The sequence below is a fragment of the Megascapheus bottae genome, chromosome 8 (genome assembly GCF_031878675.1).
Source record: "Megascapheus bottae isolate mThoBot1 chromosome 8, mThoBot2.hap1, whole genome shotgun sequence".
NCBI classification, from domain to species: Eukaryota; Metazoa; Chordata; class Mammalia; order Rodentia; family Geomyidae; genus Megascapheus; species Megascapheus bottae.
This window is the reverse complement of record NC_143516.1, coordinates 21,373,060-21,389,832: the sequence shown is the minus strand read 5'-3', so window position 1 is coordinate 21,389,832 and position 16,773 is coordinate 21,373,060. Positions and strand designations below refer to the sequence as shown.

The 16,773-nt window shown below is 40.2% G+C and overlaps 1 protein-coding gene across 1 annotated transcript in view; it reads right to left on the bottom strand.

The window, feature by feature from the left end:
• Sgk1 (serum/glucocorticoid regulated kinase 1) overlaps positions 1-2,086 on the bottom strand; it is an 89,188-nt gene extending 87,102 nt beyond the window's left edge. The window contains exon 1 of the mRNA XM_090338095.1: positions 1,700-2,086. Coding sequence (XP_090194221.1) covers positions 1,700-1,768 — 69 coding nt within the window. The 5' untranslated portion in view covers positions 1,769-2,086. The remainder of the gene's footprint in view (positions 1-1,699) is intronic.
• Positions 2,087-16,773: the final 14,687 nt, after the last annotated feature.

Genomic DNA, 16,773 nt, shown 5'->3' with positions numbered 1-16,773 from the left:
TTTTGAATTAGCAAAACATTTATTCTCAAAAAACTAATCTGTATAAAAGATTTCTTCCATTGGAAAGAAACATTTTGGTTACAATGAAAACTTAATAGCTGCATGCAAGTCTGTGAAGTTCCACTGATTGGTTTCAGTCAATTTGCTGACTCTACTAGTGAGGGACTTTGCTTGATACTCCAGCTGGAAGAGTTGGTTTTGTCCTGATATGAATACACATGGTTTTGACCATAGACTGGGGGAGAGGTTTTTGCCTGGCCAATGGAGAAGTCAGTCAAGAGAAGTCAGTCAACAGAAGCTTCTGTTGGTTTCTAGCCAGGCCTGACAAGGTACCTGTGTCCCCCCAGTCCTGGCTTTTCAACCTGACCATTTAGTATAGGGAGGCATCCAGCTCAGCCTGTAATTCACTATGTTCTGTTGGTGAATTAACTGAAGGGCTGCATTTCAGGCATAGCACAGGAAGGACCTGAATGAACGGCAGGAAGAATGAATGGAGAAAGCCATTTTACTGGAGCTGCCCTAGGGTATTAAATGGGATGGAACAGCTGGGGGCCAGAGGAGGCTTCCATGTTTAAAAAACAATTCTCATAAGAACATCAGTCATTGATCTTCTAACAATCGTTCATTTTTAATCCCCAAGTTTTATATAATTTTGCAGAATTACAGGCCACCAATTTGGCCATTACAATGAACTGAGTTTATTTGTGAAACACACACACACACACACACACACACACACACACACAATGGTCTATTTACAATCTACATGCCATTATCAATACTATAAATGGAAGGAATTCAAACAAATATATACTCCATAGACCTGAATTATAATTCAAATACAGGCCAACCCCTGCTTCTTAGAAAAAAATATTAAGACTAATTGAAATAGAGGATTTTTCTTGTTATTTTCTTTTTGAAACATGATATTGCTATGTTGCCCAGGCTAATTTTGAACTCCTGATTTTCCTGCCTGCCTCAAGTCTCCCCAGGGCTGAGATTAAAGGTATCTGGTGAACTAGGAGAGTTGAAATGTTGAATTCCATCTTTTCTGGAAAAGGCTTTTCTAATCCTTTGCTATTTATACCATAGAGGCAGACAATTATTAAGGAGCCAAAGCTTCTGAATGTGACACATGAAGGTGATGACTGAGTGAACGAAAGGTGTGGAAAAGTTGAACCCTCCAAAGATATGAGAAAGGATGAGAGAGAGAGAGAGAGAGAGAGAGAGAGAGAGAGAGAGAGAGAGAGAGAGAGAGAGAGAGAGAGAGAGAGAGAGAGAGAGAGAGAGAGAGAGAGAGAGAGAGAGAGACCCAGTTAGCCAGGACTAAATTACTGATCATCACTTCACACAGGCCAGGTGTCTTTGAAATTGCCTTGTAATCTCAGTGAGGCTTTGATGAAAAAATACCTAATGGAACATTTTTTAAATTTAAATTAAAGGCATCTCAGCCCAGCCCTCTTTTGCTCATTGCAACTCCCAGGGGCCCCCTTCTCTCCACCATGGCCCCCCAGACAAATTTGAACCAAGGCAGGAAACTGATGGGCTCTTACCTGGACCAGCTGTAAGGAAAGCGCGCCTTTCATGCAGGAACGAGCCACAAAGCCGAAAGCTCATTCATTCAACCCCAGACTAGCACACATAAGCATTTTAAAGAGAAGCCCAGAAAACAAAAGAAACAAACCCAACCTGTCCTTACCCGCTTCTTAAAAAACTGAAAGGCGGAACATTTATTCACTGGGAATCCATTCATGTCTTTGTTCACCATTTTCCACCGTGGGGGCTTGGCGGATCCAGGTTGGTACCCTCCTGCCTCTCTCTCTCGGTTCCCCTCCTGCAGGCAGTGGATGGAGACCGGAGCGGGATGGAGAAGGTAACGGGCTCAGTTCTTCACTCGGGCATTCTGCGGCACCGGCTACTGCAGCAACCTCTCCCCATTTTCAGTTGCCACGGGCAGTGGCTTTCCTCTTGCCATCCTTGCTCTGAAGCCGATGCATGGCCACGACCAGACCCCCCCACTCTCCCCGGGAAGCCGGATGGCGGGATACCGCAAATCTCCAGGGAGATGCTCCTGCAGAGCCCGGAGCGAGCGGGGATCCTCCACGCCCCCAGCTACCTAGCTGCTCCACAGACTGGCTGGGGAGCCAGGCGCTCAGCTCTCTCTGCCACCGTGCTGTTTTTGATTGTGTAAGTTCCAGTGGGAGCTGTCGTTAAGCAGCCAGCTGAGAGGAGTAAGAAAGAGCAGAAGCCAGAGGGAGGAAGAGAGGGAGGGAGAGAGAGAGAGAGAGGAGAAAACAGCAGCGCCGGGAAAGCAGAGGGAAGAGAGGGAGAGAGAAAAAGCCAGGCTGGAAGAGGAATCAGGATTCATGCCTCTCTGAGCAGGAACAGGGAACAGGCAGGAGGCAGGTGCAACAGCTCAGGGCCAGCTGGAGGGCAAGTTGAGTCTCCTTGAGAAGACCACTTCAGTAGCTGGGTTTTTTTTTTTATTGTTGTTGTTGCTGTTCTGTTAGGACCATTGGGAAAATATAAAATGTGGACTGTTTTGAGTTTTATGTGCGTGTCTTTATTGCCTTTCTTTGGGTACTTGGTCCAGCTCCACAGCAGAAATGTAATCAGATGCGCCCTCCAGTCCCAGCACAATGCAAACATTTTCTACCTATGGTCTTGTCGCCTCCATTCTCCCCTTAAAGGTCATGGTGTAGGGGTAAGGGAGAAAGCCGTGGTGTCTTTCTTATTAAAGAAGCCTGGTTAAAGAGAGGAATAAAAGAAACCTAACGGACATAAGCAAAGTAGTTGTTTTATTTTTTTTTTAGGGGGGGGTGGAGGGGACACCCATGAGCATTACTCAAAAGTTTCACCATTCCATTTATTGCAGAGAAAGTTCAGTAAAACAAAAGACCTGTTTTTACTTCCTATCAAGTGAAAATTTGCTCCCAAATTCTTATGCACCCTAAGTTTGTTTTAGCACCCTAAGGTTATTTTTTAAATTTTAGCTATATTGCCTAAGGACTTGCTTTTCTACTTTTGTTATTCAATGCTGATACCTGATGAAAAATTTTTTTAAATGTTTCTAGTGTAATGGAGAGAGCAAACAAAACAAGTGCAGTCTGGGGTTTGGCACCGCGTGGATGCTTCCACCAGTGTGTGGCGTTGTGCCTGTCACCTGGCCTTCCCAATCCTTTCAGATATTGTCCATCTATCAAATGGAAGCAACTGACAGTACCTCCATTTGTTCATTCATTTATTCAGCCATTTATTGGTTTGCTATATCATTCCATTGATTCATCATATCATATCCAAATGGAGCAAGTGTCCCCTGGATGTAGAGCTTTTTCTACAGTCATCAGAAAGAAATTTATCCATACAGATGGGAGAGGCCCAGTGTCAACTTGATGCAACTAATAGCTACATCATGAAAACAACACATCTATTATTGTTAAACTATTTCTATGATGAACTCTTGAAAAAAAAAGAAAATCATACAGATGAATTGGGAGATTAAATGTGTGTTTCATTGAAGTAGAGTATGAATCTCTACTGTGGAGCCAGAAGTGTGGGGACTAACAATGAAATCTTATTTGCTACATGCCTTGAGGTTTCTAAAAGGAAAATACATGATAACAGGGAAAACAAACTGCTCATTTTGGAGAAATGCATTCAATTGTCCCAGACACCAGACTACATTGTGTAATCTGCAGCATTGAAATGTTTGGTGGTTTTACAAAAGAGTTCATTTAAAATTATGGTACTTCAAAGGAATTATTTGTGGATGAAAGAGATGTTCTCTATCATGACTATGAGGATGGTTATAAGACTATGCATTTGTCCAAATTCATCAAACTATATATTAAAAAAGGCAAGTTTTTACTATATGTAAAGGATAACTCAATGGGCTGCATTGAAAACCTCAGCCATTGTCTGGTGCCAGTGACTCAATGCCTGTAATCTTAACTACTCGGATCTGAGGATTGAGGTTAGAAACCGACAGGGGCAGAAAAATCTCTGAGACTTTCATCTCTAATTAACCACCAGAAAGCCTGAAGCGGAGCTGTAGTTCAAGAGATAGAGCGCTAGTCTTGAGTGAGAAAGCTAAGGGAGCATGACCCTGAATTTAAAGTTCAAGTCCTGGCAGAGCACAAAACAAAACACTGAGTCCATCATTCAAAATCTTTTTGCTCCTTTCATTATTTCCTCCCACAAAATATTCTGATAGGCATTTATTGAATATAAATGATACACAGGGTTCTCTAAGCAGCCTGGCAAAAAGGAGATGCAGGAGGCTAGGCTTGATTCTACACTGTTTTAGGATGCAAATGAGTTTTAGGTAGAGAGTGTATTTCATTTGGGGGTGAAGTGGGGTGGCTCACTTACAGAAGAAAAAGATGAAGTTAAAGACTATTCCTGCTATTTGGAGAAATGTAACCCTTAGATGCTGCCACGCTTGTAACCTTGAGTATGTTAGATATAATGAAAGAGTTTGCTTTTTGTTGTTGTTACTGCTGTTGTTTTTATCCCCCTCCTCCCATCTCCTGGGGATCAAACCTAAGGACATGGGCATATTTCTCTTCTCTTCTTTTCTTTTCTTCTAGGTCTGAGACTGGTACTGGAACTTCATACTTGCGGTCACTTTCACTTATTGCCTAGAACTCTACCACTGAGGTTGGAGCCACACTTCCAACCTCAGTCTTGGGCATATGAAACAAATGCCCTACAATCGAGCTGCAAGTTTCACCCAGGAAAGGTCTCATGAATGCAAAGAACACAGGTTTCTGTCACTAAGGAACTGTCACCCGAATTGTAAAAATGTGTGTGTGTGTGTGTGTGAGAGAGAGAGAGAGAGAAAGTGTGTGTGTGTTTACTAACTTTTTTTTTTTTTGTAGTCCTGGGCTTGAGCTCAGGGCCTGAGCACTGTCCTTGGACTTTCTCAATGCTACAGCTCTACCACTTGAGCCTCAGCACCACTTCTAGCTTTTTTTCTATGTGTGTGGTACTGAGGAATCGAACCCGGGTCTTCGTGCATGCTAGGCAAGCACTCTACCACTAGGCCAAACTCCTGGCCCCCTAACATTTTTTTTGTCACTATACATACTTATTTTTTATGTAGTTACAGTTATGTTCATCAGGTAGTAGGTGCATTATAGACATACTTATCAATCTTTGTATCCTCCATACACAGTCAAGGACAGTGCCCGGTTAGGCTCCATGAGTGATTTTCTTTTTTTTTTTTAATATTTTTTATTGTAATTAATAAAACGGTTACATGATATTTGCCAGATAGAAGGTGCATTGATTCACATACATTGATACCCTTTCACATGTCCATGAGTGATTTTCAAATGACTTCAATGAAAAGGCAAGTAAAGCTGACAACTGTTATTGGGCTATTTGCAGAAATCATTAAGTACTTCTGAGATTTTGAAACCATTTAGTTAACTCTCGTCATAACCCAGTGCTAAGCTCTAGAAAAGCCAGTGGCCCCCAGTTCTCAGCTTTAGTCCACAATGATATTGTTACCCTGAGATGATATGACTGTTTTCTTTTCTTTTTTAATGGAAACCCTAACACTAAAAAGGAATATTTTAGACCTCCATATTTTTCCTTAATAAAGTATCTGCTGGTAATCCCAATAATACAGTGTAACACAAAGAATAAAACCAAGGAGCTAAGTGGGAGTAATGAGTGCTGTATACCTGGAGTGGAAAGAATGTGCTGTTGATTTGGAAAATCTTATTATGAACCTTCTCTCCTTTATTGTGTGACAATGAACAAGTTCCCTCAGCTCACCAAGTCTGTTCCTCATTGGTAAAATATTTTAAAAAGTTCCACTTATAGGGGTATTGTCAATACCAAATTATATGAGAGAACTTCATATATATATACATATTGGTTTTACTAAAAAGTTATATATGGCTTTGACTTTTCTGCATGATACATTTAGATGCGCTTTTTTACTTTGTTCTTGTTTTAGTATCTTTGAATAGCTGTACAAAAGGGTTTCAATCCAACTTATTACGGCTTAAAAGTAATGCTACAAAGGATTTCAGTTAAACAGATCAGTTTATAAGTACAATGTATCTTGATCAATGATGCTTTGTTTTTGAATATGTGATTAATTTCTATAGTATCCCAGAAAATACAAAAAACAATAAAGTTGCTGTTTAGTGACAAGTGTGCCAAGGAAGAAAGATCATGTTATGGCATATGCTTTATGTTCTTGATCATATACTTACCATTCCAGCCTCAGTGGAAGTGATGTATGTAATTAGGAGGTAGGAAACTCCAGTAGGAATTACAGGTTTGCTGTTATACATGGAAAGGCCTGCTCTTAGGTTTTTACAAATCTGAATTCCTTTAGGTTCATCCAATTAAATTATCCTATTTCTCTTTCTCCTTCTTTTCTTATCTCTCCCTTCTCCTCCTCTTCCTTCTGCTCCTCCTCCTCCTTCTCTTCCTCCTCCTTTTCCATCTCCTCTCCTTACTCCTCCTCTTCTTCCTCCTTTTCAGCTCTTCCCACATGTCAGGTAAATACTCCAAGGAGAGTTATATCCCCAGCCCCCAAAATAGGTTTCTTTTAATTCATTCATATACACCATGAAACGTTACAAAAGAAAAAAAATGAAATCTACTTATTTTATTTCTTTGCTTTGAAATAAAACTCTATTTAAAAAGTTAGAAAAAAATGCCAGAAGGGAGCACTGGATTTGGCAGAAAAGGTGCAAGCAGTAAGAGCTCACACTTCCCTTAGTAGATAAGAGATTAAGTAAGGATGAAAATTCTCCATATCTGCAGTTATTACCATTCTCCTTTGGTTGATAAAAAGTTGTACAATTTATAGATATACTGCTTCTTTGCAGAAACAATATTTATCAAGTATTATATTCTAACTGGCTAAAATGTCAGTGATAATTAATACTGAATATTCAATATGTACCAGGCACTACATTTACAAGGAAAAAAACCCCCCACCAAACCAATCTAGTCATAGTATTTAAATCAATCTAATCACAGTATTTAATCCTCATGGGAGACATGGTATCCTTACCCCTCATCCCCTAAAACTAGGGATACAGATATATCTAGATCATTAAATAAACTGGACTTTTTATTTTTATCTTTTTGTGTCAGCACTAGGGCTTGAACTCAGGGTCTAGGCATTGTCTTTTGCTTTTTTTTTTTGTCAAGGCTAGCATTCTGCCACTTGATCCATATGTCCACTTCCAGCTTTTTAGTGGTTAATTGGAAATGAGAGTCTCGTGGAGTTTTCGGCCTGGGCTAGCTTTGAGCCTTCATCCTCAGATCTCAGCCTCCTGAAGAGCTAGATTACAGGCATGAGTCACAGTGCCTGGCTAAACTGGACTAGTATTTATGCCTCTTACCTGAAATGTATCTTGATGGAACTATGAAGCATACTTCCTTAGTTCAGGAGGAACTGTAGCAGCTGATTAAAGATGCATTCTGTCTATTTCTCTGTTATTCATTTCTTCCCTGGGACTCTTTCATGTGTCAATGTGACAGCATATAGCCCAAAGGAACAGATCAATTTGAATATTGGTGCTAATTCATTCAACACTAATGAAGAGCATTACAGCTCTCCCAGATTTCACATTTATAGTTATTTGATTCCCCTGTTTAAGCCATACAGGGTGAGGGTTAGAACCTGCAGAGTGTTTATCTGAAAGAAGAACGTATCCTTTTGAACTCTGCTTTAATCAGACTCACCTTGTTAGCATGGTCGCCTGTCTCCTCAGCCAGTTGCAACAAGATTTTATCGCGGTGTAAATCTCATTGCTAGAGACCTGGATAACATTAGAGACATGCATTCCCACATACCCAAACACACACATATGGACACACTCAGTGGGACTCAACAATTAGCGAGCATCCTGCTAAAGCCATTATCATTTACAAATTGGATAGCCTTGTGAATGACTTTGAGAAATGAACTAGAACCTACAGATGGTAATGGATTTAATAGCCTTCTCCATAGATCATGGTGGAGGCATTATTAATTATTCCTCTCTCTCTTTTTATCAACATTCAGTCTTGGTGATCAGGTTTATATAGTCTCCTGACTGATAGGACAGAAGGTTATATTTTCAACTTGACTTGTCCTGAAAGATGTGCATTCTCTCCTGGATGTTCAGTGCAAATGAACCGTGGTGGTGGAAGCTGCTGCAGCTGATCACATGACATTGCTGTGTGCTTGACAGAGGAAAAAGAGGAGGCACAGTCTTGTTTTGTCCGCTCTGAAGGCATGAACTTTGGCTCTAGCTCTATGTCATCAGATAAAACACAGAGCCTATATCCCAGGTAATTCAAATGGGCTGAGACTTTCCAGGAAAGGAGAATGATCTGAGCAAATATGTCTAACAGTAGGAGCAGTCCCAGCAAAGAAACAAAGACTCACCCAGGAATTTCACATCCTGGTATTCTAGAAAATGTTTTACCTCGGGGTCAATCAATCCCTGAACCTGATTGCTTTCAATTTGAAATTCTTTTGGTCTACCTACGGTTTATTTGTTTTGTAAATGATGTTTATTTAAATTGAAAGCAATTTCATTTCCTCCTGCTTATTTTATTTTCAAGGGAAATCAGCCACCATAAATATAGTATCAACTCAAAATTATTGGAGTGGTAATAATGAACATTAAAACTAATGGAGTGTCCTCTCAAGTCAATATGGTTTAGGAGAATTGGGATGGAATTTACTATAGATGAACTTGAATCTTGCCTCTACCAATAATTGACTTGTTACAAGAATTAAATGAAACTTAAGGAACATTTAATATACGTATATGTGTACATATACCTGTATCTAATTATATATTTGAATTTTTTCTTTTGTCAGCTTGAACTCGGCCTGGGTGCTGTCCCTGAGCTCCTTAGCTCAAGGCTACTGCTCCACCCCTGGGCCTGGGTATTGTCCCTGAGCTCTTCAGCTCAAAGATACCATCCTACTCCTTGAGCCACAATATCACTTCCAGCTTTCTAGTGATTAATTGAAGAGTCTCACAGACTTTAGTGTCTGGGCTGGCTTTGAATTGAGATCCTGAGTAGCTAGGATTACAGGTGTGAACCAACATACCCAGCTATATATTTGCATTTTGTCTTTACTATTTTATTTATTTATTTTTTGTGTGTGCTGGTACTGAGGCTTGAACTCAGAGCCTGCATGTTATCCCTAGCATTTTTGCTCAAGGCTGGCACTCTAACACTTGAGGAACACCTCCATTTCCTGCTTTTTGCTACTTATTTGGAAAGAAGAGTGGCATGCCTAGGGCAGCTTCAAACCATGATCTTCGGATCTCAGCCTCTCGAGTAGATAGTATTACATGCACGAGGTGCCATAGGTGCCTGGTATATATTTATATTTGATACAATAACTTTAAAACACAGCTGTTAAACTCTCCAATTCTGCTCCCACTGTCAGATCGCCTTGGATCAGTTAGGGAAGTTGGGAGAGGGGTATGAGAAAAAAAATGATGGACCAGTTGAGTTTGATTTAGGAATACTGTTTGCCTATATGTGCACATAAGAATGAACTTTCCCCCTCTTTATATAATGCATTCTGAATAGATGATGGCTGTTTTCGAAATAAAAAATTGCAGGGCCAGGAGTTTGGCCTAGTGGTACAGTGCTTGCCTAACATGCACGAAGACCCCGGTTTGATTCCTTGGTACCACATATATAGAAAAAAAAAGCTGGAAGTGGTTCTGAGGCCCAAGTGGTAGAGCTCTAGCCTTGTGAAGGTCCCAGGACTGTGCTCAGACCCTGAGCTCAAGCCCAGGACTGGCAAAAATAAAATTGCAACAGCAGTCCCTTGGCTTGTGAAAAGTTAGATCTGTAAATGATTTAATACATGTCAGTGACTGTATTTTTCATTTTGATTGGGATTTTTCTTACATGCTCTCTTGTCCCTGAATAGGGAAAATTTTTTGTGCTAATCAGGCCTATCACTTTTTATTTCTATTTTTATTTTTTAATATAGGGTTTTACTATAGAGTTATAGTTAGAACTCCTCAGATTTACTTGAATAGAATGCCTATATTTTGGCTTTTTGGAAGGGCTTAAATGATACTTAGGGTGAAAATTCCATTTCTTATTCAGTAAATACTACTTTTATAATGAAACGTACCATTCAGAAGGCTTTCAAACCACAACACAAGTTTATGTTTGATTGCAAGGCATTTTAAATAGTATGCAAACATAAAGTCTTTAGTAAAAGAGAAAGTCTCAAAATGTCCCTGTTTTTAATAGTGTATATGCTAAGCCCTATTTAGTCTATTTGATGTGTCCTGTCGTTGTGGGTAAAAGAAGAGAAGGTTAAATAAAGGACAAAAGCTTCATCTTTTTTACTTAAGAAATCAATCAATCAATCAATATATATATATATATTTATTTATTTTTCTGCCCAAAGGAAATGTCTCACTGTATATCCCAGGCCTAAACTTGAATTTGAGATCTTATTGCCTCCGCTCTCAAGGGCTGAGATGATGGAGGTATGTCACTATACCAGGCTGTCAAATATATATTTAAATCCTCCTCTTCCTCCTTCTCCTCCTCCTCATCATTCTCCTCCTCCTCCTCATCGTCATCCATCGGGGTGTAGCTAAGAGTGATAATACATGTCTTCACTGGAAGACAGCTATGCGATATGACCTCAGCTAAATCATGTCAGCTTTCCAAGTATGTTCTCCATTTTAATTTTTTTTTTTCAGTTGAGAGTTTAAGATCAAGGATTTGAGTGTGCTAGGTAAGTGTTTTACCAATGAATTACACCCTAACCTTTATATAAAACGTTTGTTTTGAGACAAGATCTTATTAAATTGCCCAAATTGGTCTTGAACTTGCTACATAGTCCAGACATTCTTCTAAACTGTGATCTTCCTAACACGTTCTCTCAAGCAGCTGGAATTACACGTGTGAATCACTAAGCCCAACATGCTCACCATCTTTAAAGAGGATACAAGTATGTCTCTGAATGTTTAGCAAATTAAATACAGTGTATATAAGCCGCTTAATGTACTGCTTGGTACAGGAGATCTGAAAGGACTGTCTACTGTTATTGTTGTTTGAGAATATTTACAAAGAAAGTTCTCCTTGACAGCAGTGGCTACCCAGTGGCCCTTAGAGCTCGGGAGGTAGAAAGGGCTTTGTCTATCTGTTGGATGGTAGATAGCACTTTCTAGGGGCCATTGCCCTAGTTTTCAGAGAGGATTGAGTGCTATTCCAACCATCTGTAAATAAGAATTTTCTTTAAGTTTTGTGCTTTATCTTTTTAAAAATTCATGCAGACTTTGCAAAAAAATTTCCATAAATACACTCTCAGGTGTCAACGCAACAGTAAATTGCCTCCTTCACCTTGGGGATTTCAAGTCCTCAAATATAATTTCTGCTCTAGGTGGATGTGACCTATTTATTCTGTGGCTTCTGACACCTTTTCTCAGATGGAGAAACACCGGTCTAAGAGGAGAAAAGTCATATATACAGTGCTGGGAGCAGGAGTTTAAGAGAATCTGTGGAATATCTCCATACAGGGGGGTTTGCTTGTTGTTGGAGACAGTCTGGAGTTATGGCAATCCTCCTGCCTACATGCTTGGATTATAGAAATGTATGATTGTGCCTGGTTAAAAACAGAAACACTCAATGAAATATTCTAGTATCCACCACACTAGAAGACACTATGTTGTGAATACTTTTAAGTATCAGGCACTTCATAGAATTTTCTCATTACATTCCCACATCTTTGAGAACTAGATGTTATCAGTATTTTCAGAGAACATTGCTGCAGAAAGCTGAAAGTCCAGAGGCATTCATTTCAGCGGGCTATTTATTGGTCCAAATCTGACATAAAGATAATTTGATCTGACAGGGTTAGCCTTATAAAGTTAAAAGTTCAGGGCCAGGAGATGGCCCAGTGTTAGAGTGCTTGTTTAGAATACATGAAGCCCTGGGTTCAATTCCTTGGTACCACATACACAGAAAAAGCTGGAAGTGGTATTGTGGCTTAAGTGATTGAGTGTTAGCCTTAAGAAAGCTCATGGAAAGTGCTCAGGCCCTGAGTTCAAGCCTCAGGACTGGCAAAAAAAGGTTAATTCCCTACGTCAGCACTCACCTAGTGAGTGTCTGTTGCATACCATAGAGTGGTATATAAGACACTTCCTGAGCTTCAAAAGGTAGCATAGAAATTCACCTGGCAGGTTCAAGGTTGTGTGGACACAGGATGCAGGGGGTCTGTGAGCCAGGAGGCAAAAACCTTAGCTTTGGAGATCTAGAACACTTTTCATGTTCATGAAAAGGTTGAATAATTACACTCTAATTAGATTTTTAATCTAGAGATAAAGATAGAATCTTGCTGTATTGTCTGGGGTAGGCTAACTTCTGAGCAATCTTCGACTTATGGAGTTGCAGGAATTATAGGTATGTGTCACCATACCTAGCAAGTATTGAATTTATTTAGTGATTTACTTAGTTATTATCTATTCGTCATTTGTGGAGCTTGGACTCAGGGTCTGGGTACTGTCCCTGAGCTTTTTGCTTAAGGCTAGTACTCTACTACTTTGAACCACAGATCCACTTAGGCTTTTTGATGTTTGACTCTTGCAGAATTTCCCACCTGGTCTGGTCTGGTTTTGATCTCAGCCTTCTGAGTTGCTAGGGTTATGGATGTGAGCCACTAGCACCTGAGTAAGAACTGAATTTTCAACTGAATGGATATGAGGTTATGGAAACAAACTGTTTGGAGTAGAAGCCAAGACTCCACAGTCAGACAGTCTGGGTTCAGTTCCTGGCCCTGCTACCCACTAGCCATGTGACTTTCATTGATTTACTTCAATTCTGGCCCTTGGCTTGCTCATCTGACAATGAGGCAGAAACTTCTTTCCTGTAATGGTTTGAATATAAGGCATCCTCCCCAAAGACTCAGATGTCAAAGTCTTGGTCCCCAGATGATGAATCAGAACACTGAGAAGTGATTAGGTAATGTGAGTCCTGACTGAGTCAGTGGATTAACCCAATGGTGATGCTGCAATTGGAAGGAGATGGAAATTGACAGAGACAGAAGACTGGAAGAAATAGGTCACTGGGGCTATGGTTTAGGGGATTACCCCAGACTCTTTTATGCTTTATTCTGCCACTATATATCCCAAACTGGCCTGGAATACACTATATAGCCCAAACTGGCCACAAACTTTGAATCCTTCTGCTTCAGCCTCCTGAGTGCAGGGAGTACAAGCACTCTGGAGAGCCAGCCCCTGGCCCAGGCCTCCACACCTGGCCCAGGCCTTTACTCTGCTGCTCGTTCTGTTTCCTGGTTGTCATGAGGTAACATGCCTCTCTACTTGATAATGTGTCATCTTGACATTCTACCTCACTTCAAGCTCAGTGCAGTGGATCCAGCTGATCTTGAACCCTAATCTCTGAATCTCCCAGTCAACATAGGTCCTATTCCTCCTTTTGCATATTTCCCCTCAGGCATTTGTCTCAGAGATGCACAACTGACTGTCACTCGAACTCACAGAATTGTTGTGAAAATTGAAAAGAGCAAAAATGGAATTTTGAAACTACCCATCCATGATAAATTCCATGTAAGAATTTATGACTATAGAGAACTTGCCCAGAAGGGCAGTTACAGGTAAGAATATACTGGATATAGGAAGAGTTAATGCTAGCTACATTCATGTTGATAAATTGTGTGTGTGTGTGTGTGTGTGTGTGTACGCACATGCACGCGCATGTGAGTGCCAGCTCTAAGGCTTGAACTCAGTGCTCCATGTTCTCACCTGGCACTTTTGCTCAAAGCTGGTGCTCTATTACTTGAGCAACATCTCCACTTTAGCTTTGTGCTAGTTTATTGGAAATGACAGTCTTGCTGAGTTGTCTGTCTCAGATCTCAGCCTCCTAAATCGCTAGGTTCACAGACATGAACTGTTAGTGCACAGAGTTTTATTGTGGTTTTTTTTTTTTTTTGCCATTCCTTGGGGCTTGAACTCAGGGCTTGGGCACTGTCCTTGGACACTTTTTTGTACAAGGCTAGCACTCTGCCTCTTGAGCCACAGCATCACTTCTGGCTTTTTCTGTGTATGTGGTTCCAGGGAATGGAACCCAGGACTTCGTGCATGCTAGGCAAGCATGTTACCATTAGGCCACACTCCCAGCCTGGTGCCCAGCTTTAATAAAGACATTTTGGGGGTTTTACTCATCATATTAGGCCTTCCATGAAAGTTCAAGTTGAGTTGACAATGGAAGCAAACTGAGATGGTTAAGACCTACTGAGCTACTACTTCACTTCAAATAATCATTGTTGTGTGCAAATGTCAGCCCAGTGATACAAAACCTTCTGACTTCAAGAGAAACAAACAAAAAAACTGTATGCACATAAAGTTTCCCAAGTTTGGAAACAATAAGATAAACCAAAGTTGTCTGTAGGTTGGGTCCAGTCTTTTGGGTCCTCTTTTATACTTTCCGCTATCTGGGGTTATATATTAAGCTTTTTCTTTCAAGTTTCTCTACAGGAAAAGAGAAAGAAATAAATTGTGAGATGGAGAGGCAAATGGACTGTGTTTTTCTCTTGTTGCAAAATGAGTTTCAGTACTCTGTAGTGTGGCCTGATTTGGGGGTCCTTAGGCGTGTGTGTGTGTGTGTGTGTGTGTGTGTGTGTGTGTGTGTGTGTGTGTGTGTGTGTGTGTCTGCATCCCTGTAAAGAGATGTGAATTGAACGTCCCACTGTGGGTGACATTTATCTCACTTCAAATGTCATGGTTACAATTCAGATGGATTACTCCTGGAAATGACTGCTTTCAGTCTCATTCAATTCTTATTGTTTCTCCCTTGTATATATTCTACAGTGTAAAAGGCCCACATTTAGCTGTAGAGGAATAGCAATCAACTCTAACAACAGCTAAATGTAAGATTTGGGGCTGTAATTTTAACAAACACCTATTTGACAACTATTTATTGAGCATCAACTACATGCTGCTCTATGTAGGTTCCTTTGTAAGGTCCTTGACAGACGAGGTTGGAGTATGGTGAAGGCAAAGAGAATCACATGGGTCTCATAATGACCTCATGGCTTTGACGATTTATCTAATCACTGGTGTCTCCATGAATAATCTTAATGTTTTTGTCTATTTGATTGTTGCTGATTTGTTTGTAACAAATAAATACTAGGGATTGCACTCAAGGTCTTGTACATGTTAGGTAAACATTCCATCACCGAGCTACATCTCTACCTCCTCTATTGGTGGCTATATTTCTTTTAAATACAAAGTAAAACAATTCATTTGCAGGTTATTATGTTTACCTTGGGACTAAACAAGCCAACAATCAAACCAACACTTCCTTCCATTTGATTCCTTACTCAATTGAGTCCTTAAACTCTCAATTCAGATTTCTTTTTTTCGGGGGGGGGGGCGGAGACCAAATTAAATAACAATGTTTAAAAATTAATGTGCTTGGGCTTAGAGTTTTACACACAAAGAGTAGTCTGTGCCTACCATATATGAGACTGTTGGTTCAATCCTCAGCAAGGCAATAAATACATAAATAAATAAAATGCTTGATTTCTAAAATCCAATTTCACATCTTAATAGATTTTTGAGGATTCCCTCTGCATTAATCATTTTTCCTACTGTAATAAATTCAGCATGCTCTCTACTTACTGACTTTTATCAACCTAGAAACTGAATTTGCATTCTAAGAACATGGTTGAATTTGGGTGCTTCTTATGAACCAAAGCCTTTTCGACTTAGCTAGCCACATTCAACTTCAAGGAACTTGATTCACTTGGAAAATGCATTATAGTATTCTGGACAATTGCATGGAAGACTGAAGGTAGAAAAATACTAGCTTGCTTGAAATGAAGCTACCCCAATAATAACCCCTCTTATCTCAAAGGGGAAGACCAGCAGATTCCTGTTGTCTAAGGTCACATTCCTGTTGCCAGCAAGGAATTCTATCTGATTATTTTATTCACAGAGTTAAAATTGCAAACATATTTATCCTGTCATAATTGTAGTCTATAAGTAAAAGAAACCAGAGCAGAACTCAGTCATCTTTACCACAAACCAAATTAGAGGCTTATCAGACCCATGAGGTTTAAATTACTGATAAGAGATTTCATCATTCATTCTCATGTTACCTGGAATGTTATGAAAATCCCATATTTGGCTCACCTTACCATCAATTTTTCCTTATGTGAAACATAGTTGTGTATGTGGACTGATTTCTGACAAAAGATGGCCTCTCTCCTTTTCCTTTTTTTTGCCAGTTCCAGAGCTTGAACTCAGGGACTGAGCAATGTCCTTGGGTTTTCCCAAGGCTAGAGCTCTACTACTTGAGCCACAGCATAATTTCCAGCTTTTTCTATGTGTGTGGTACCAAGGAATTGAACCTGGGTCTTCAAGCATGCTAGGCAAGCACTCTACCACTCCTGGCCAAACTCCTGGCCCCTCTCCCTTAGCTTTTTTTTACTCAAGATTGGTATTTTACCACTTAAACCACAGCAACTCTGTATTTTTTCTGATTAATTGGAGATAAGCATCTCTCAGATTTGTCTGTCCACATTGGATTTGAACCTGGATCCTCAGATCTCAGGCTGCTGAGTAGCTAGATTATTGTCATGAACTATTCGGGCTCAGGTTTTTTGTTTGTTTGTTTTGTTTTAGTAGGTCAGGGGGTTTGAACTCTGGGCCTTCGCACTATCCCTGAGGTCTTCAGCTCAAGGATACCGCCCTACCCCTGGGTCTGGGTGTTGTCCCTGAGCTCAGGTTGTTG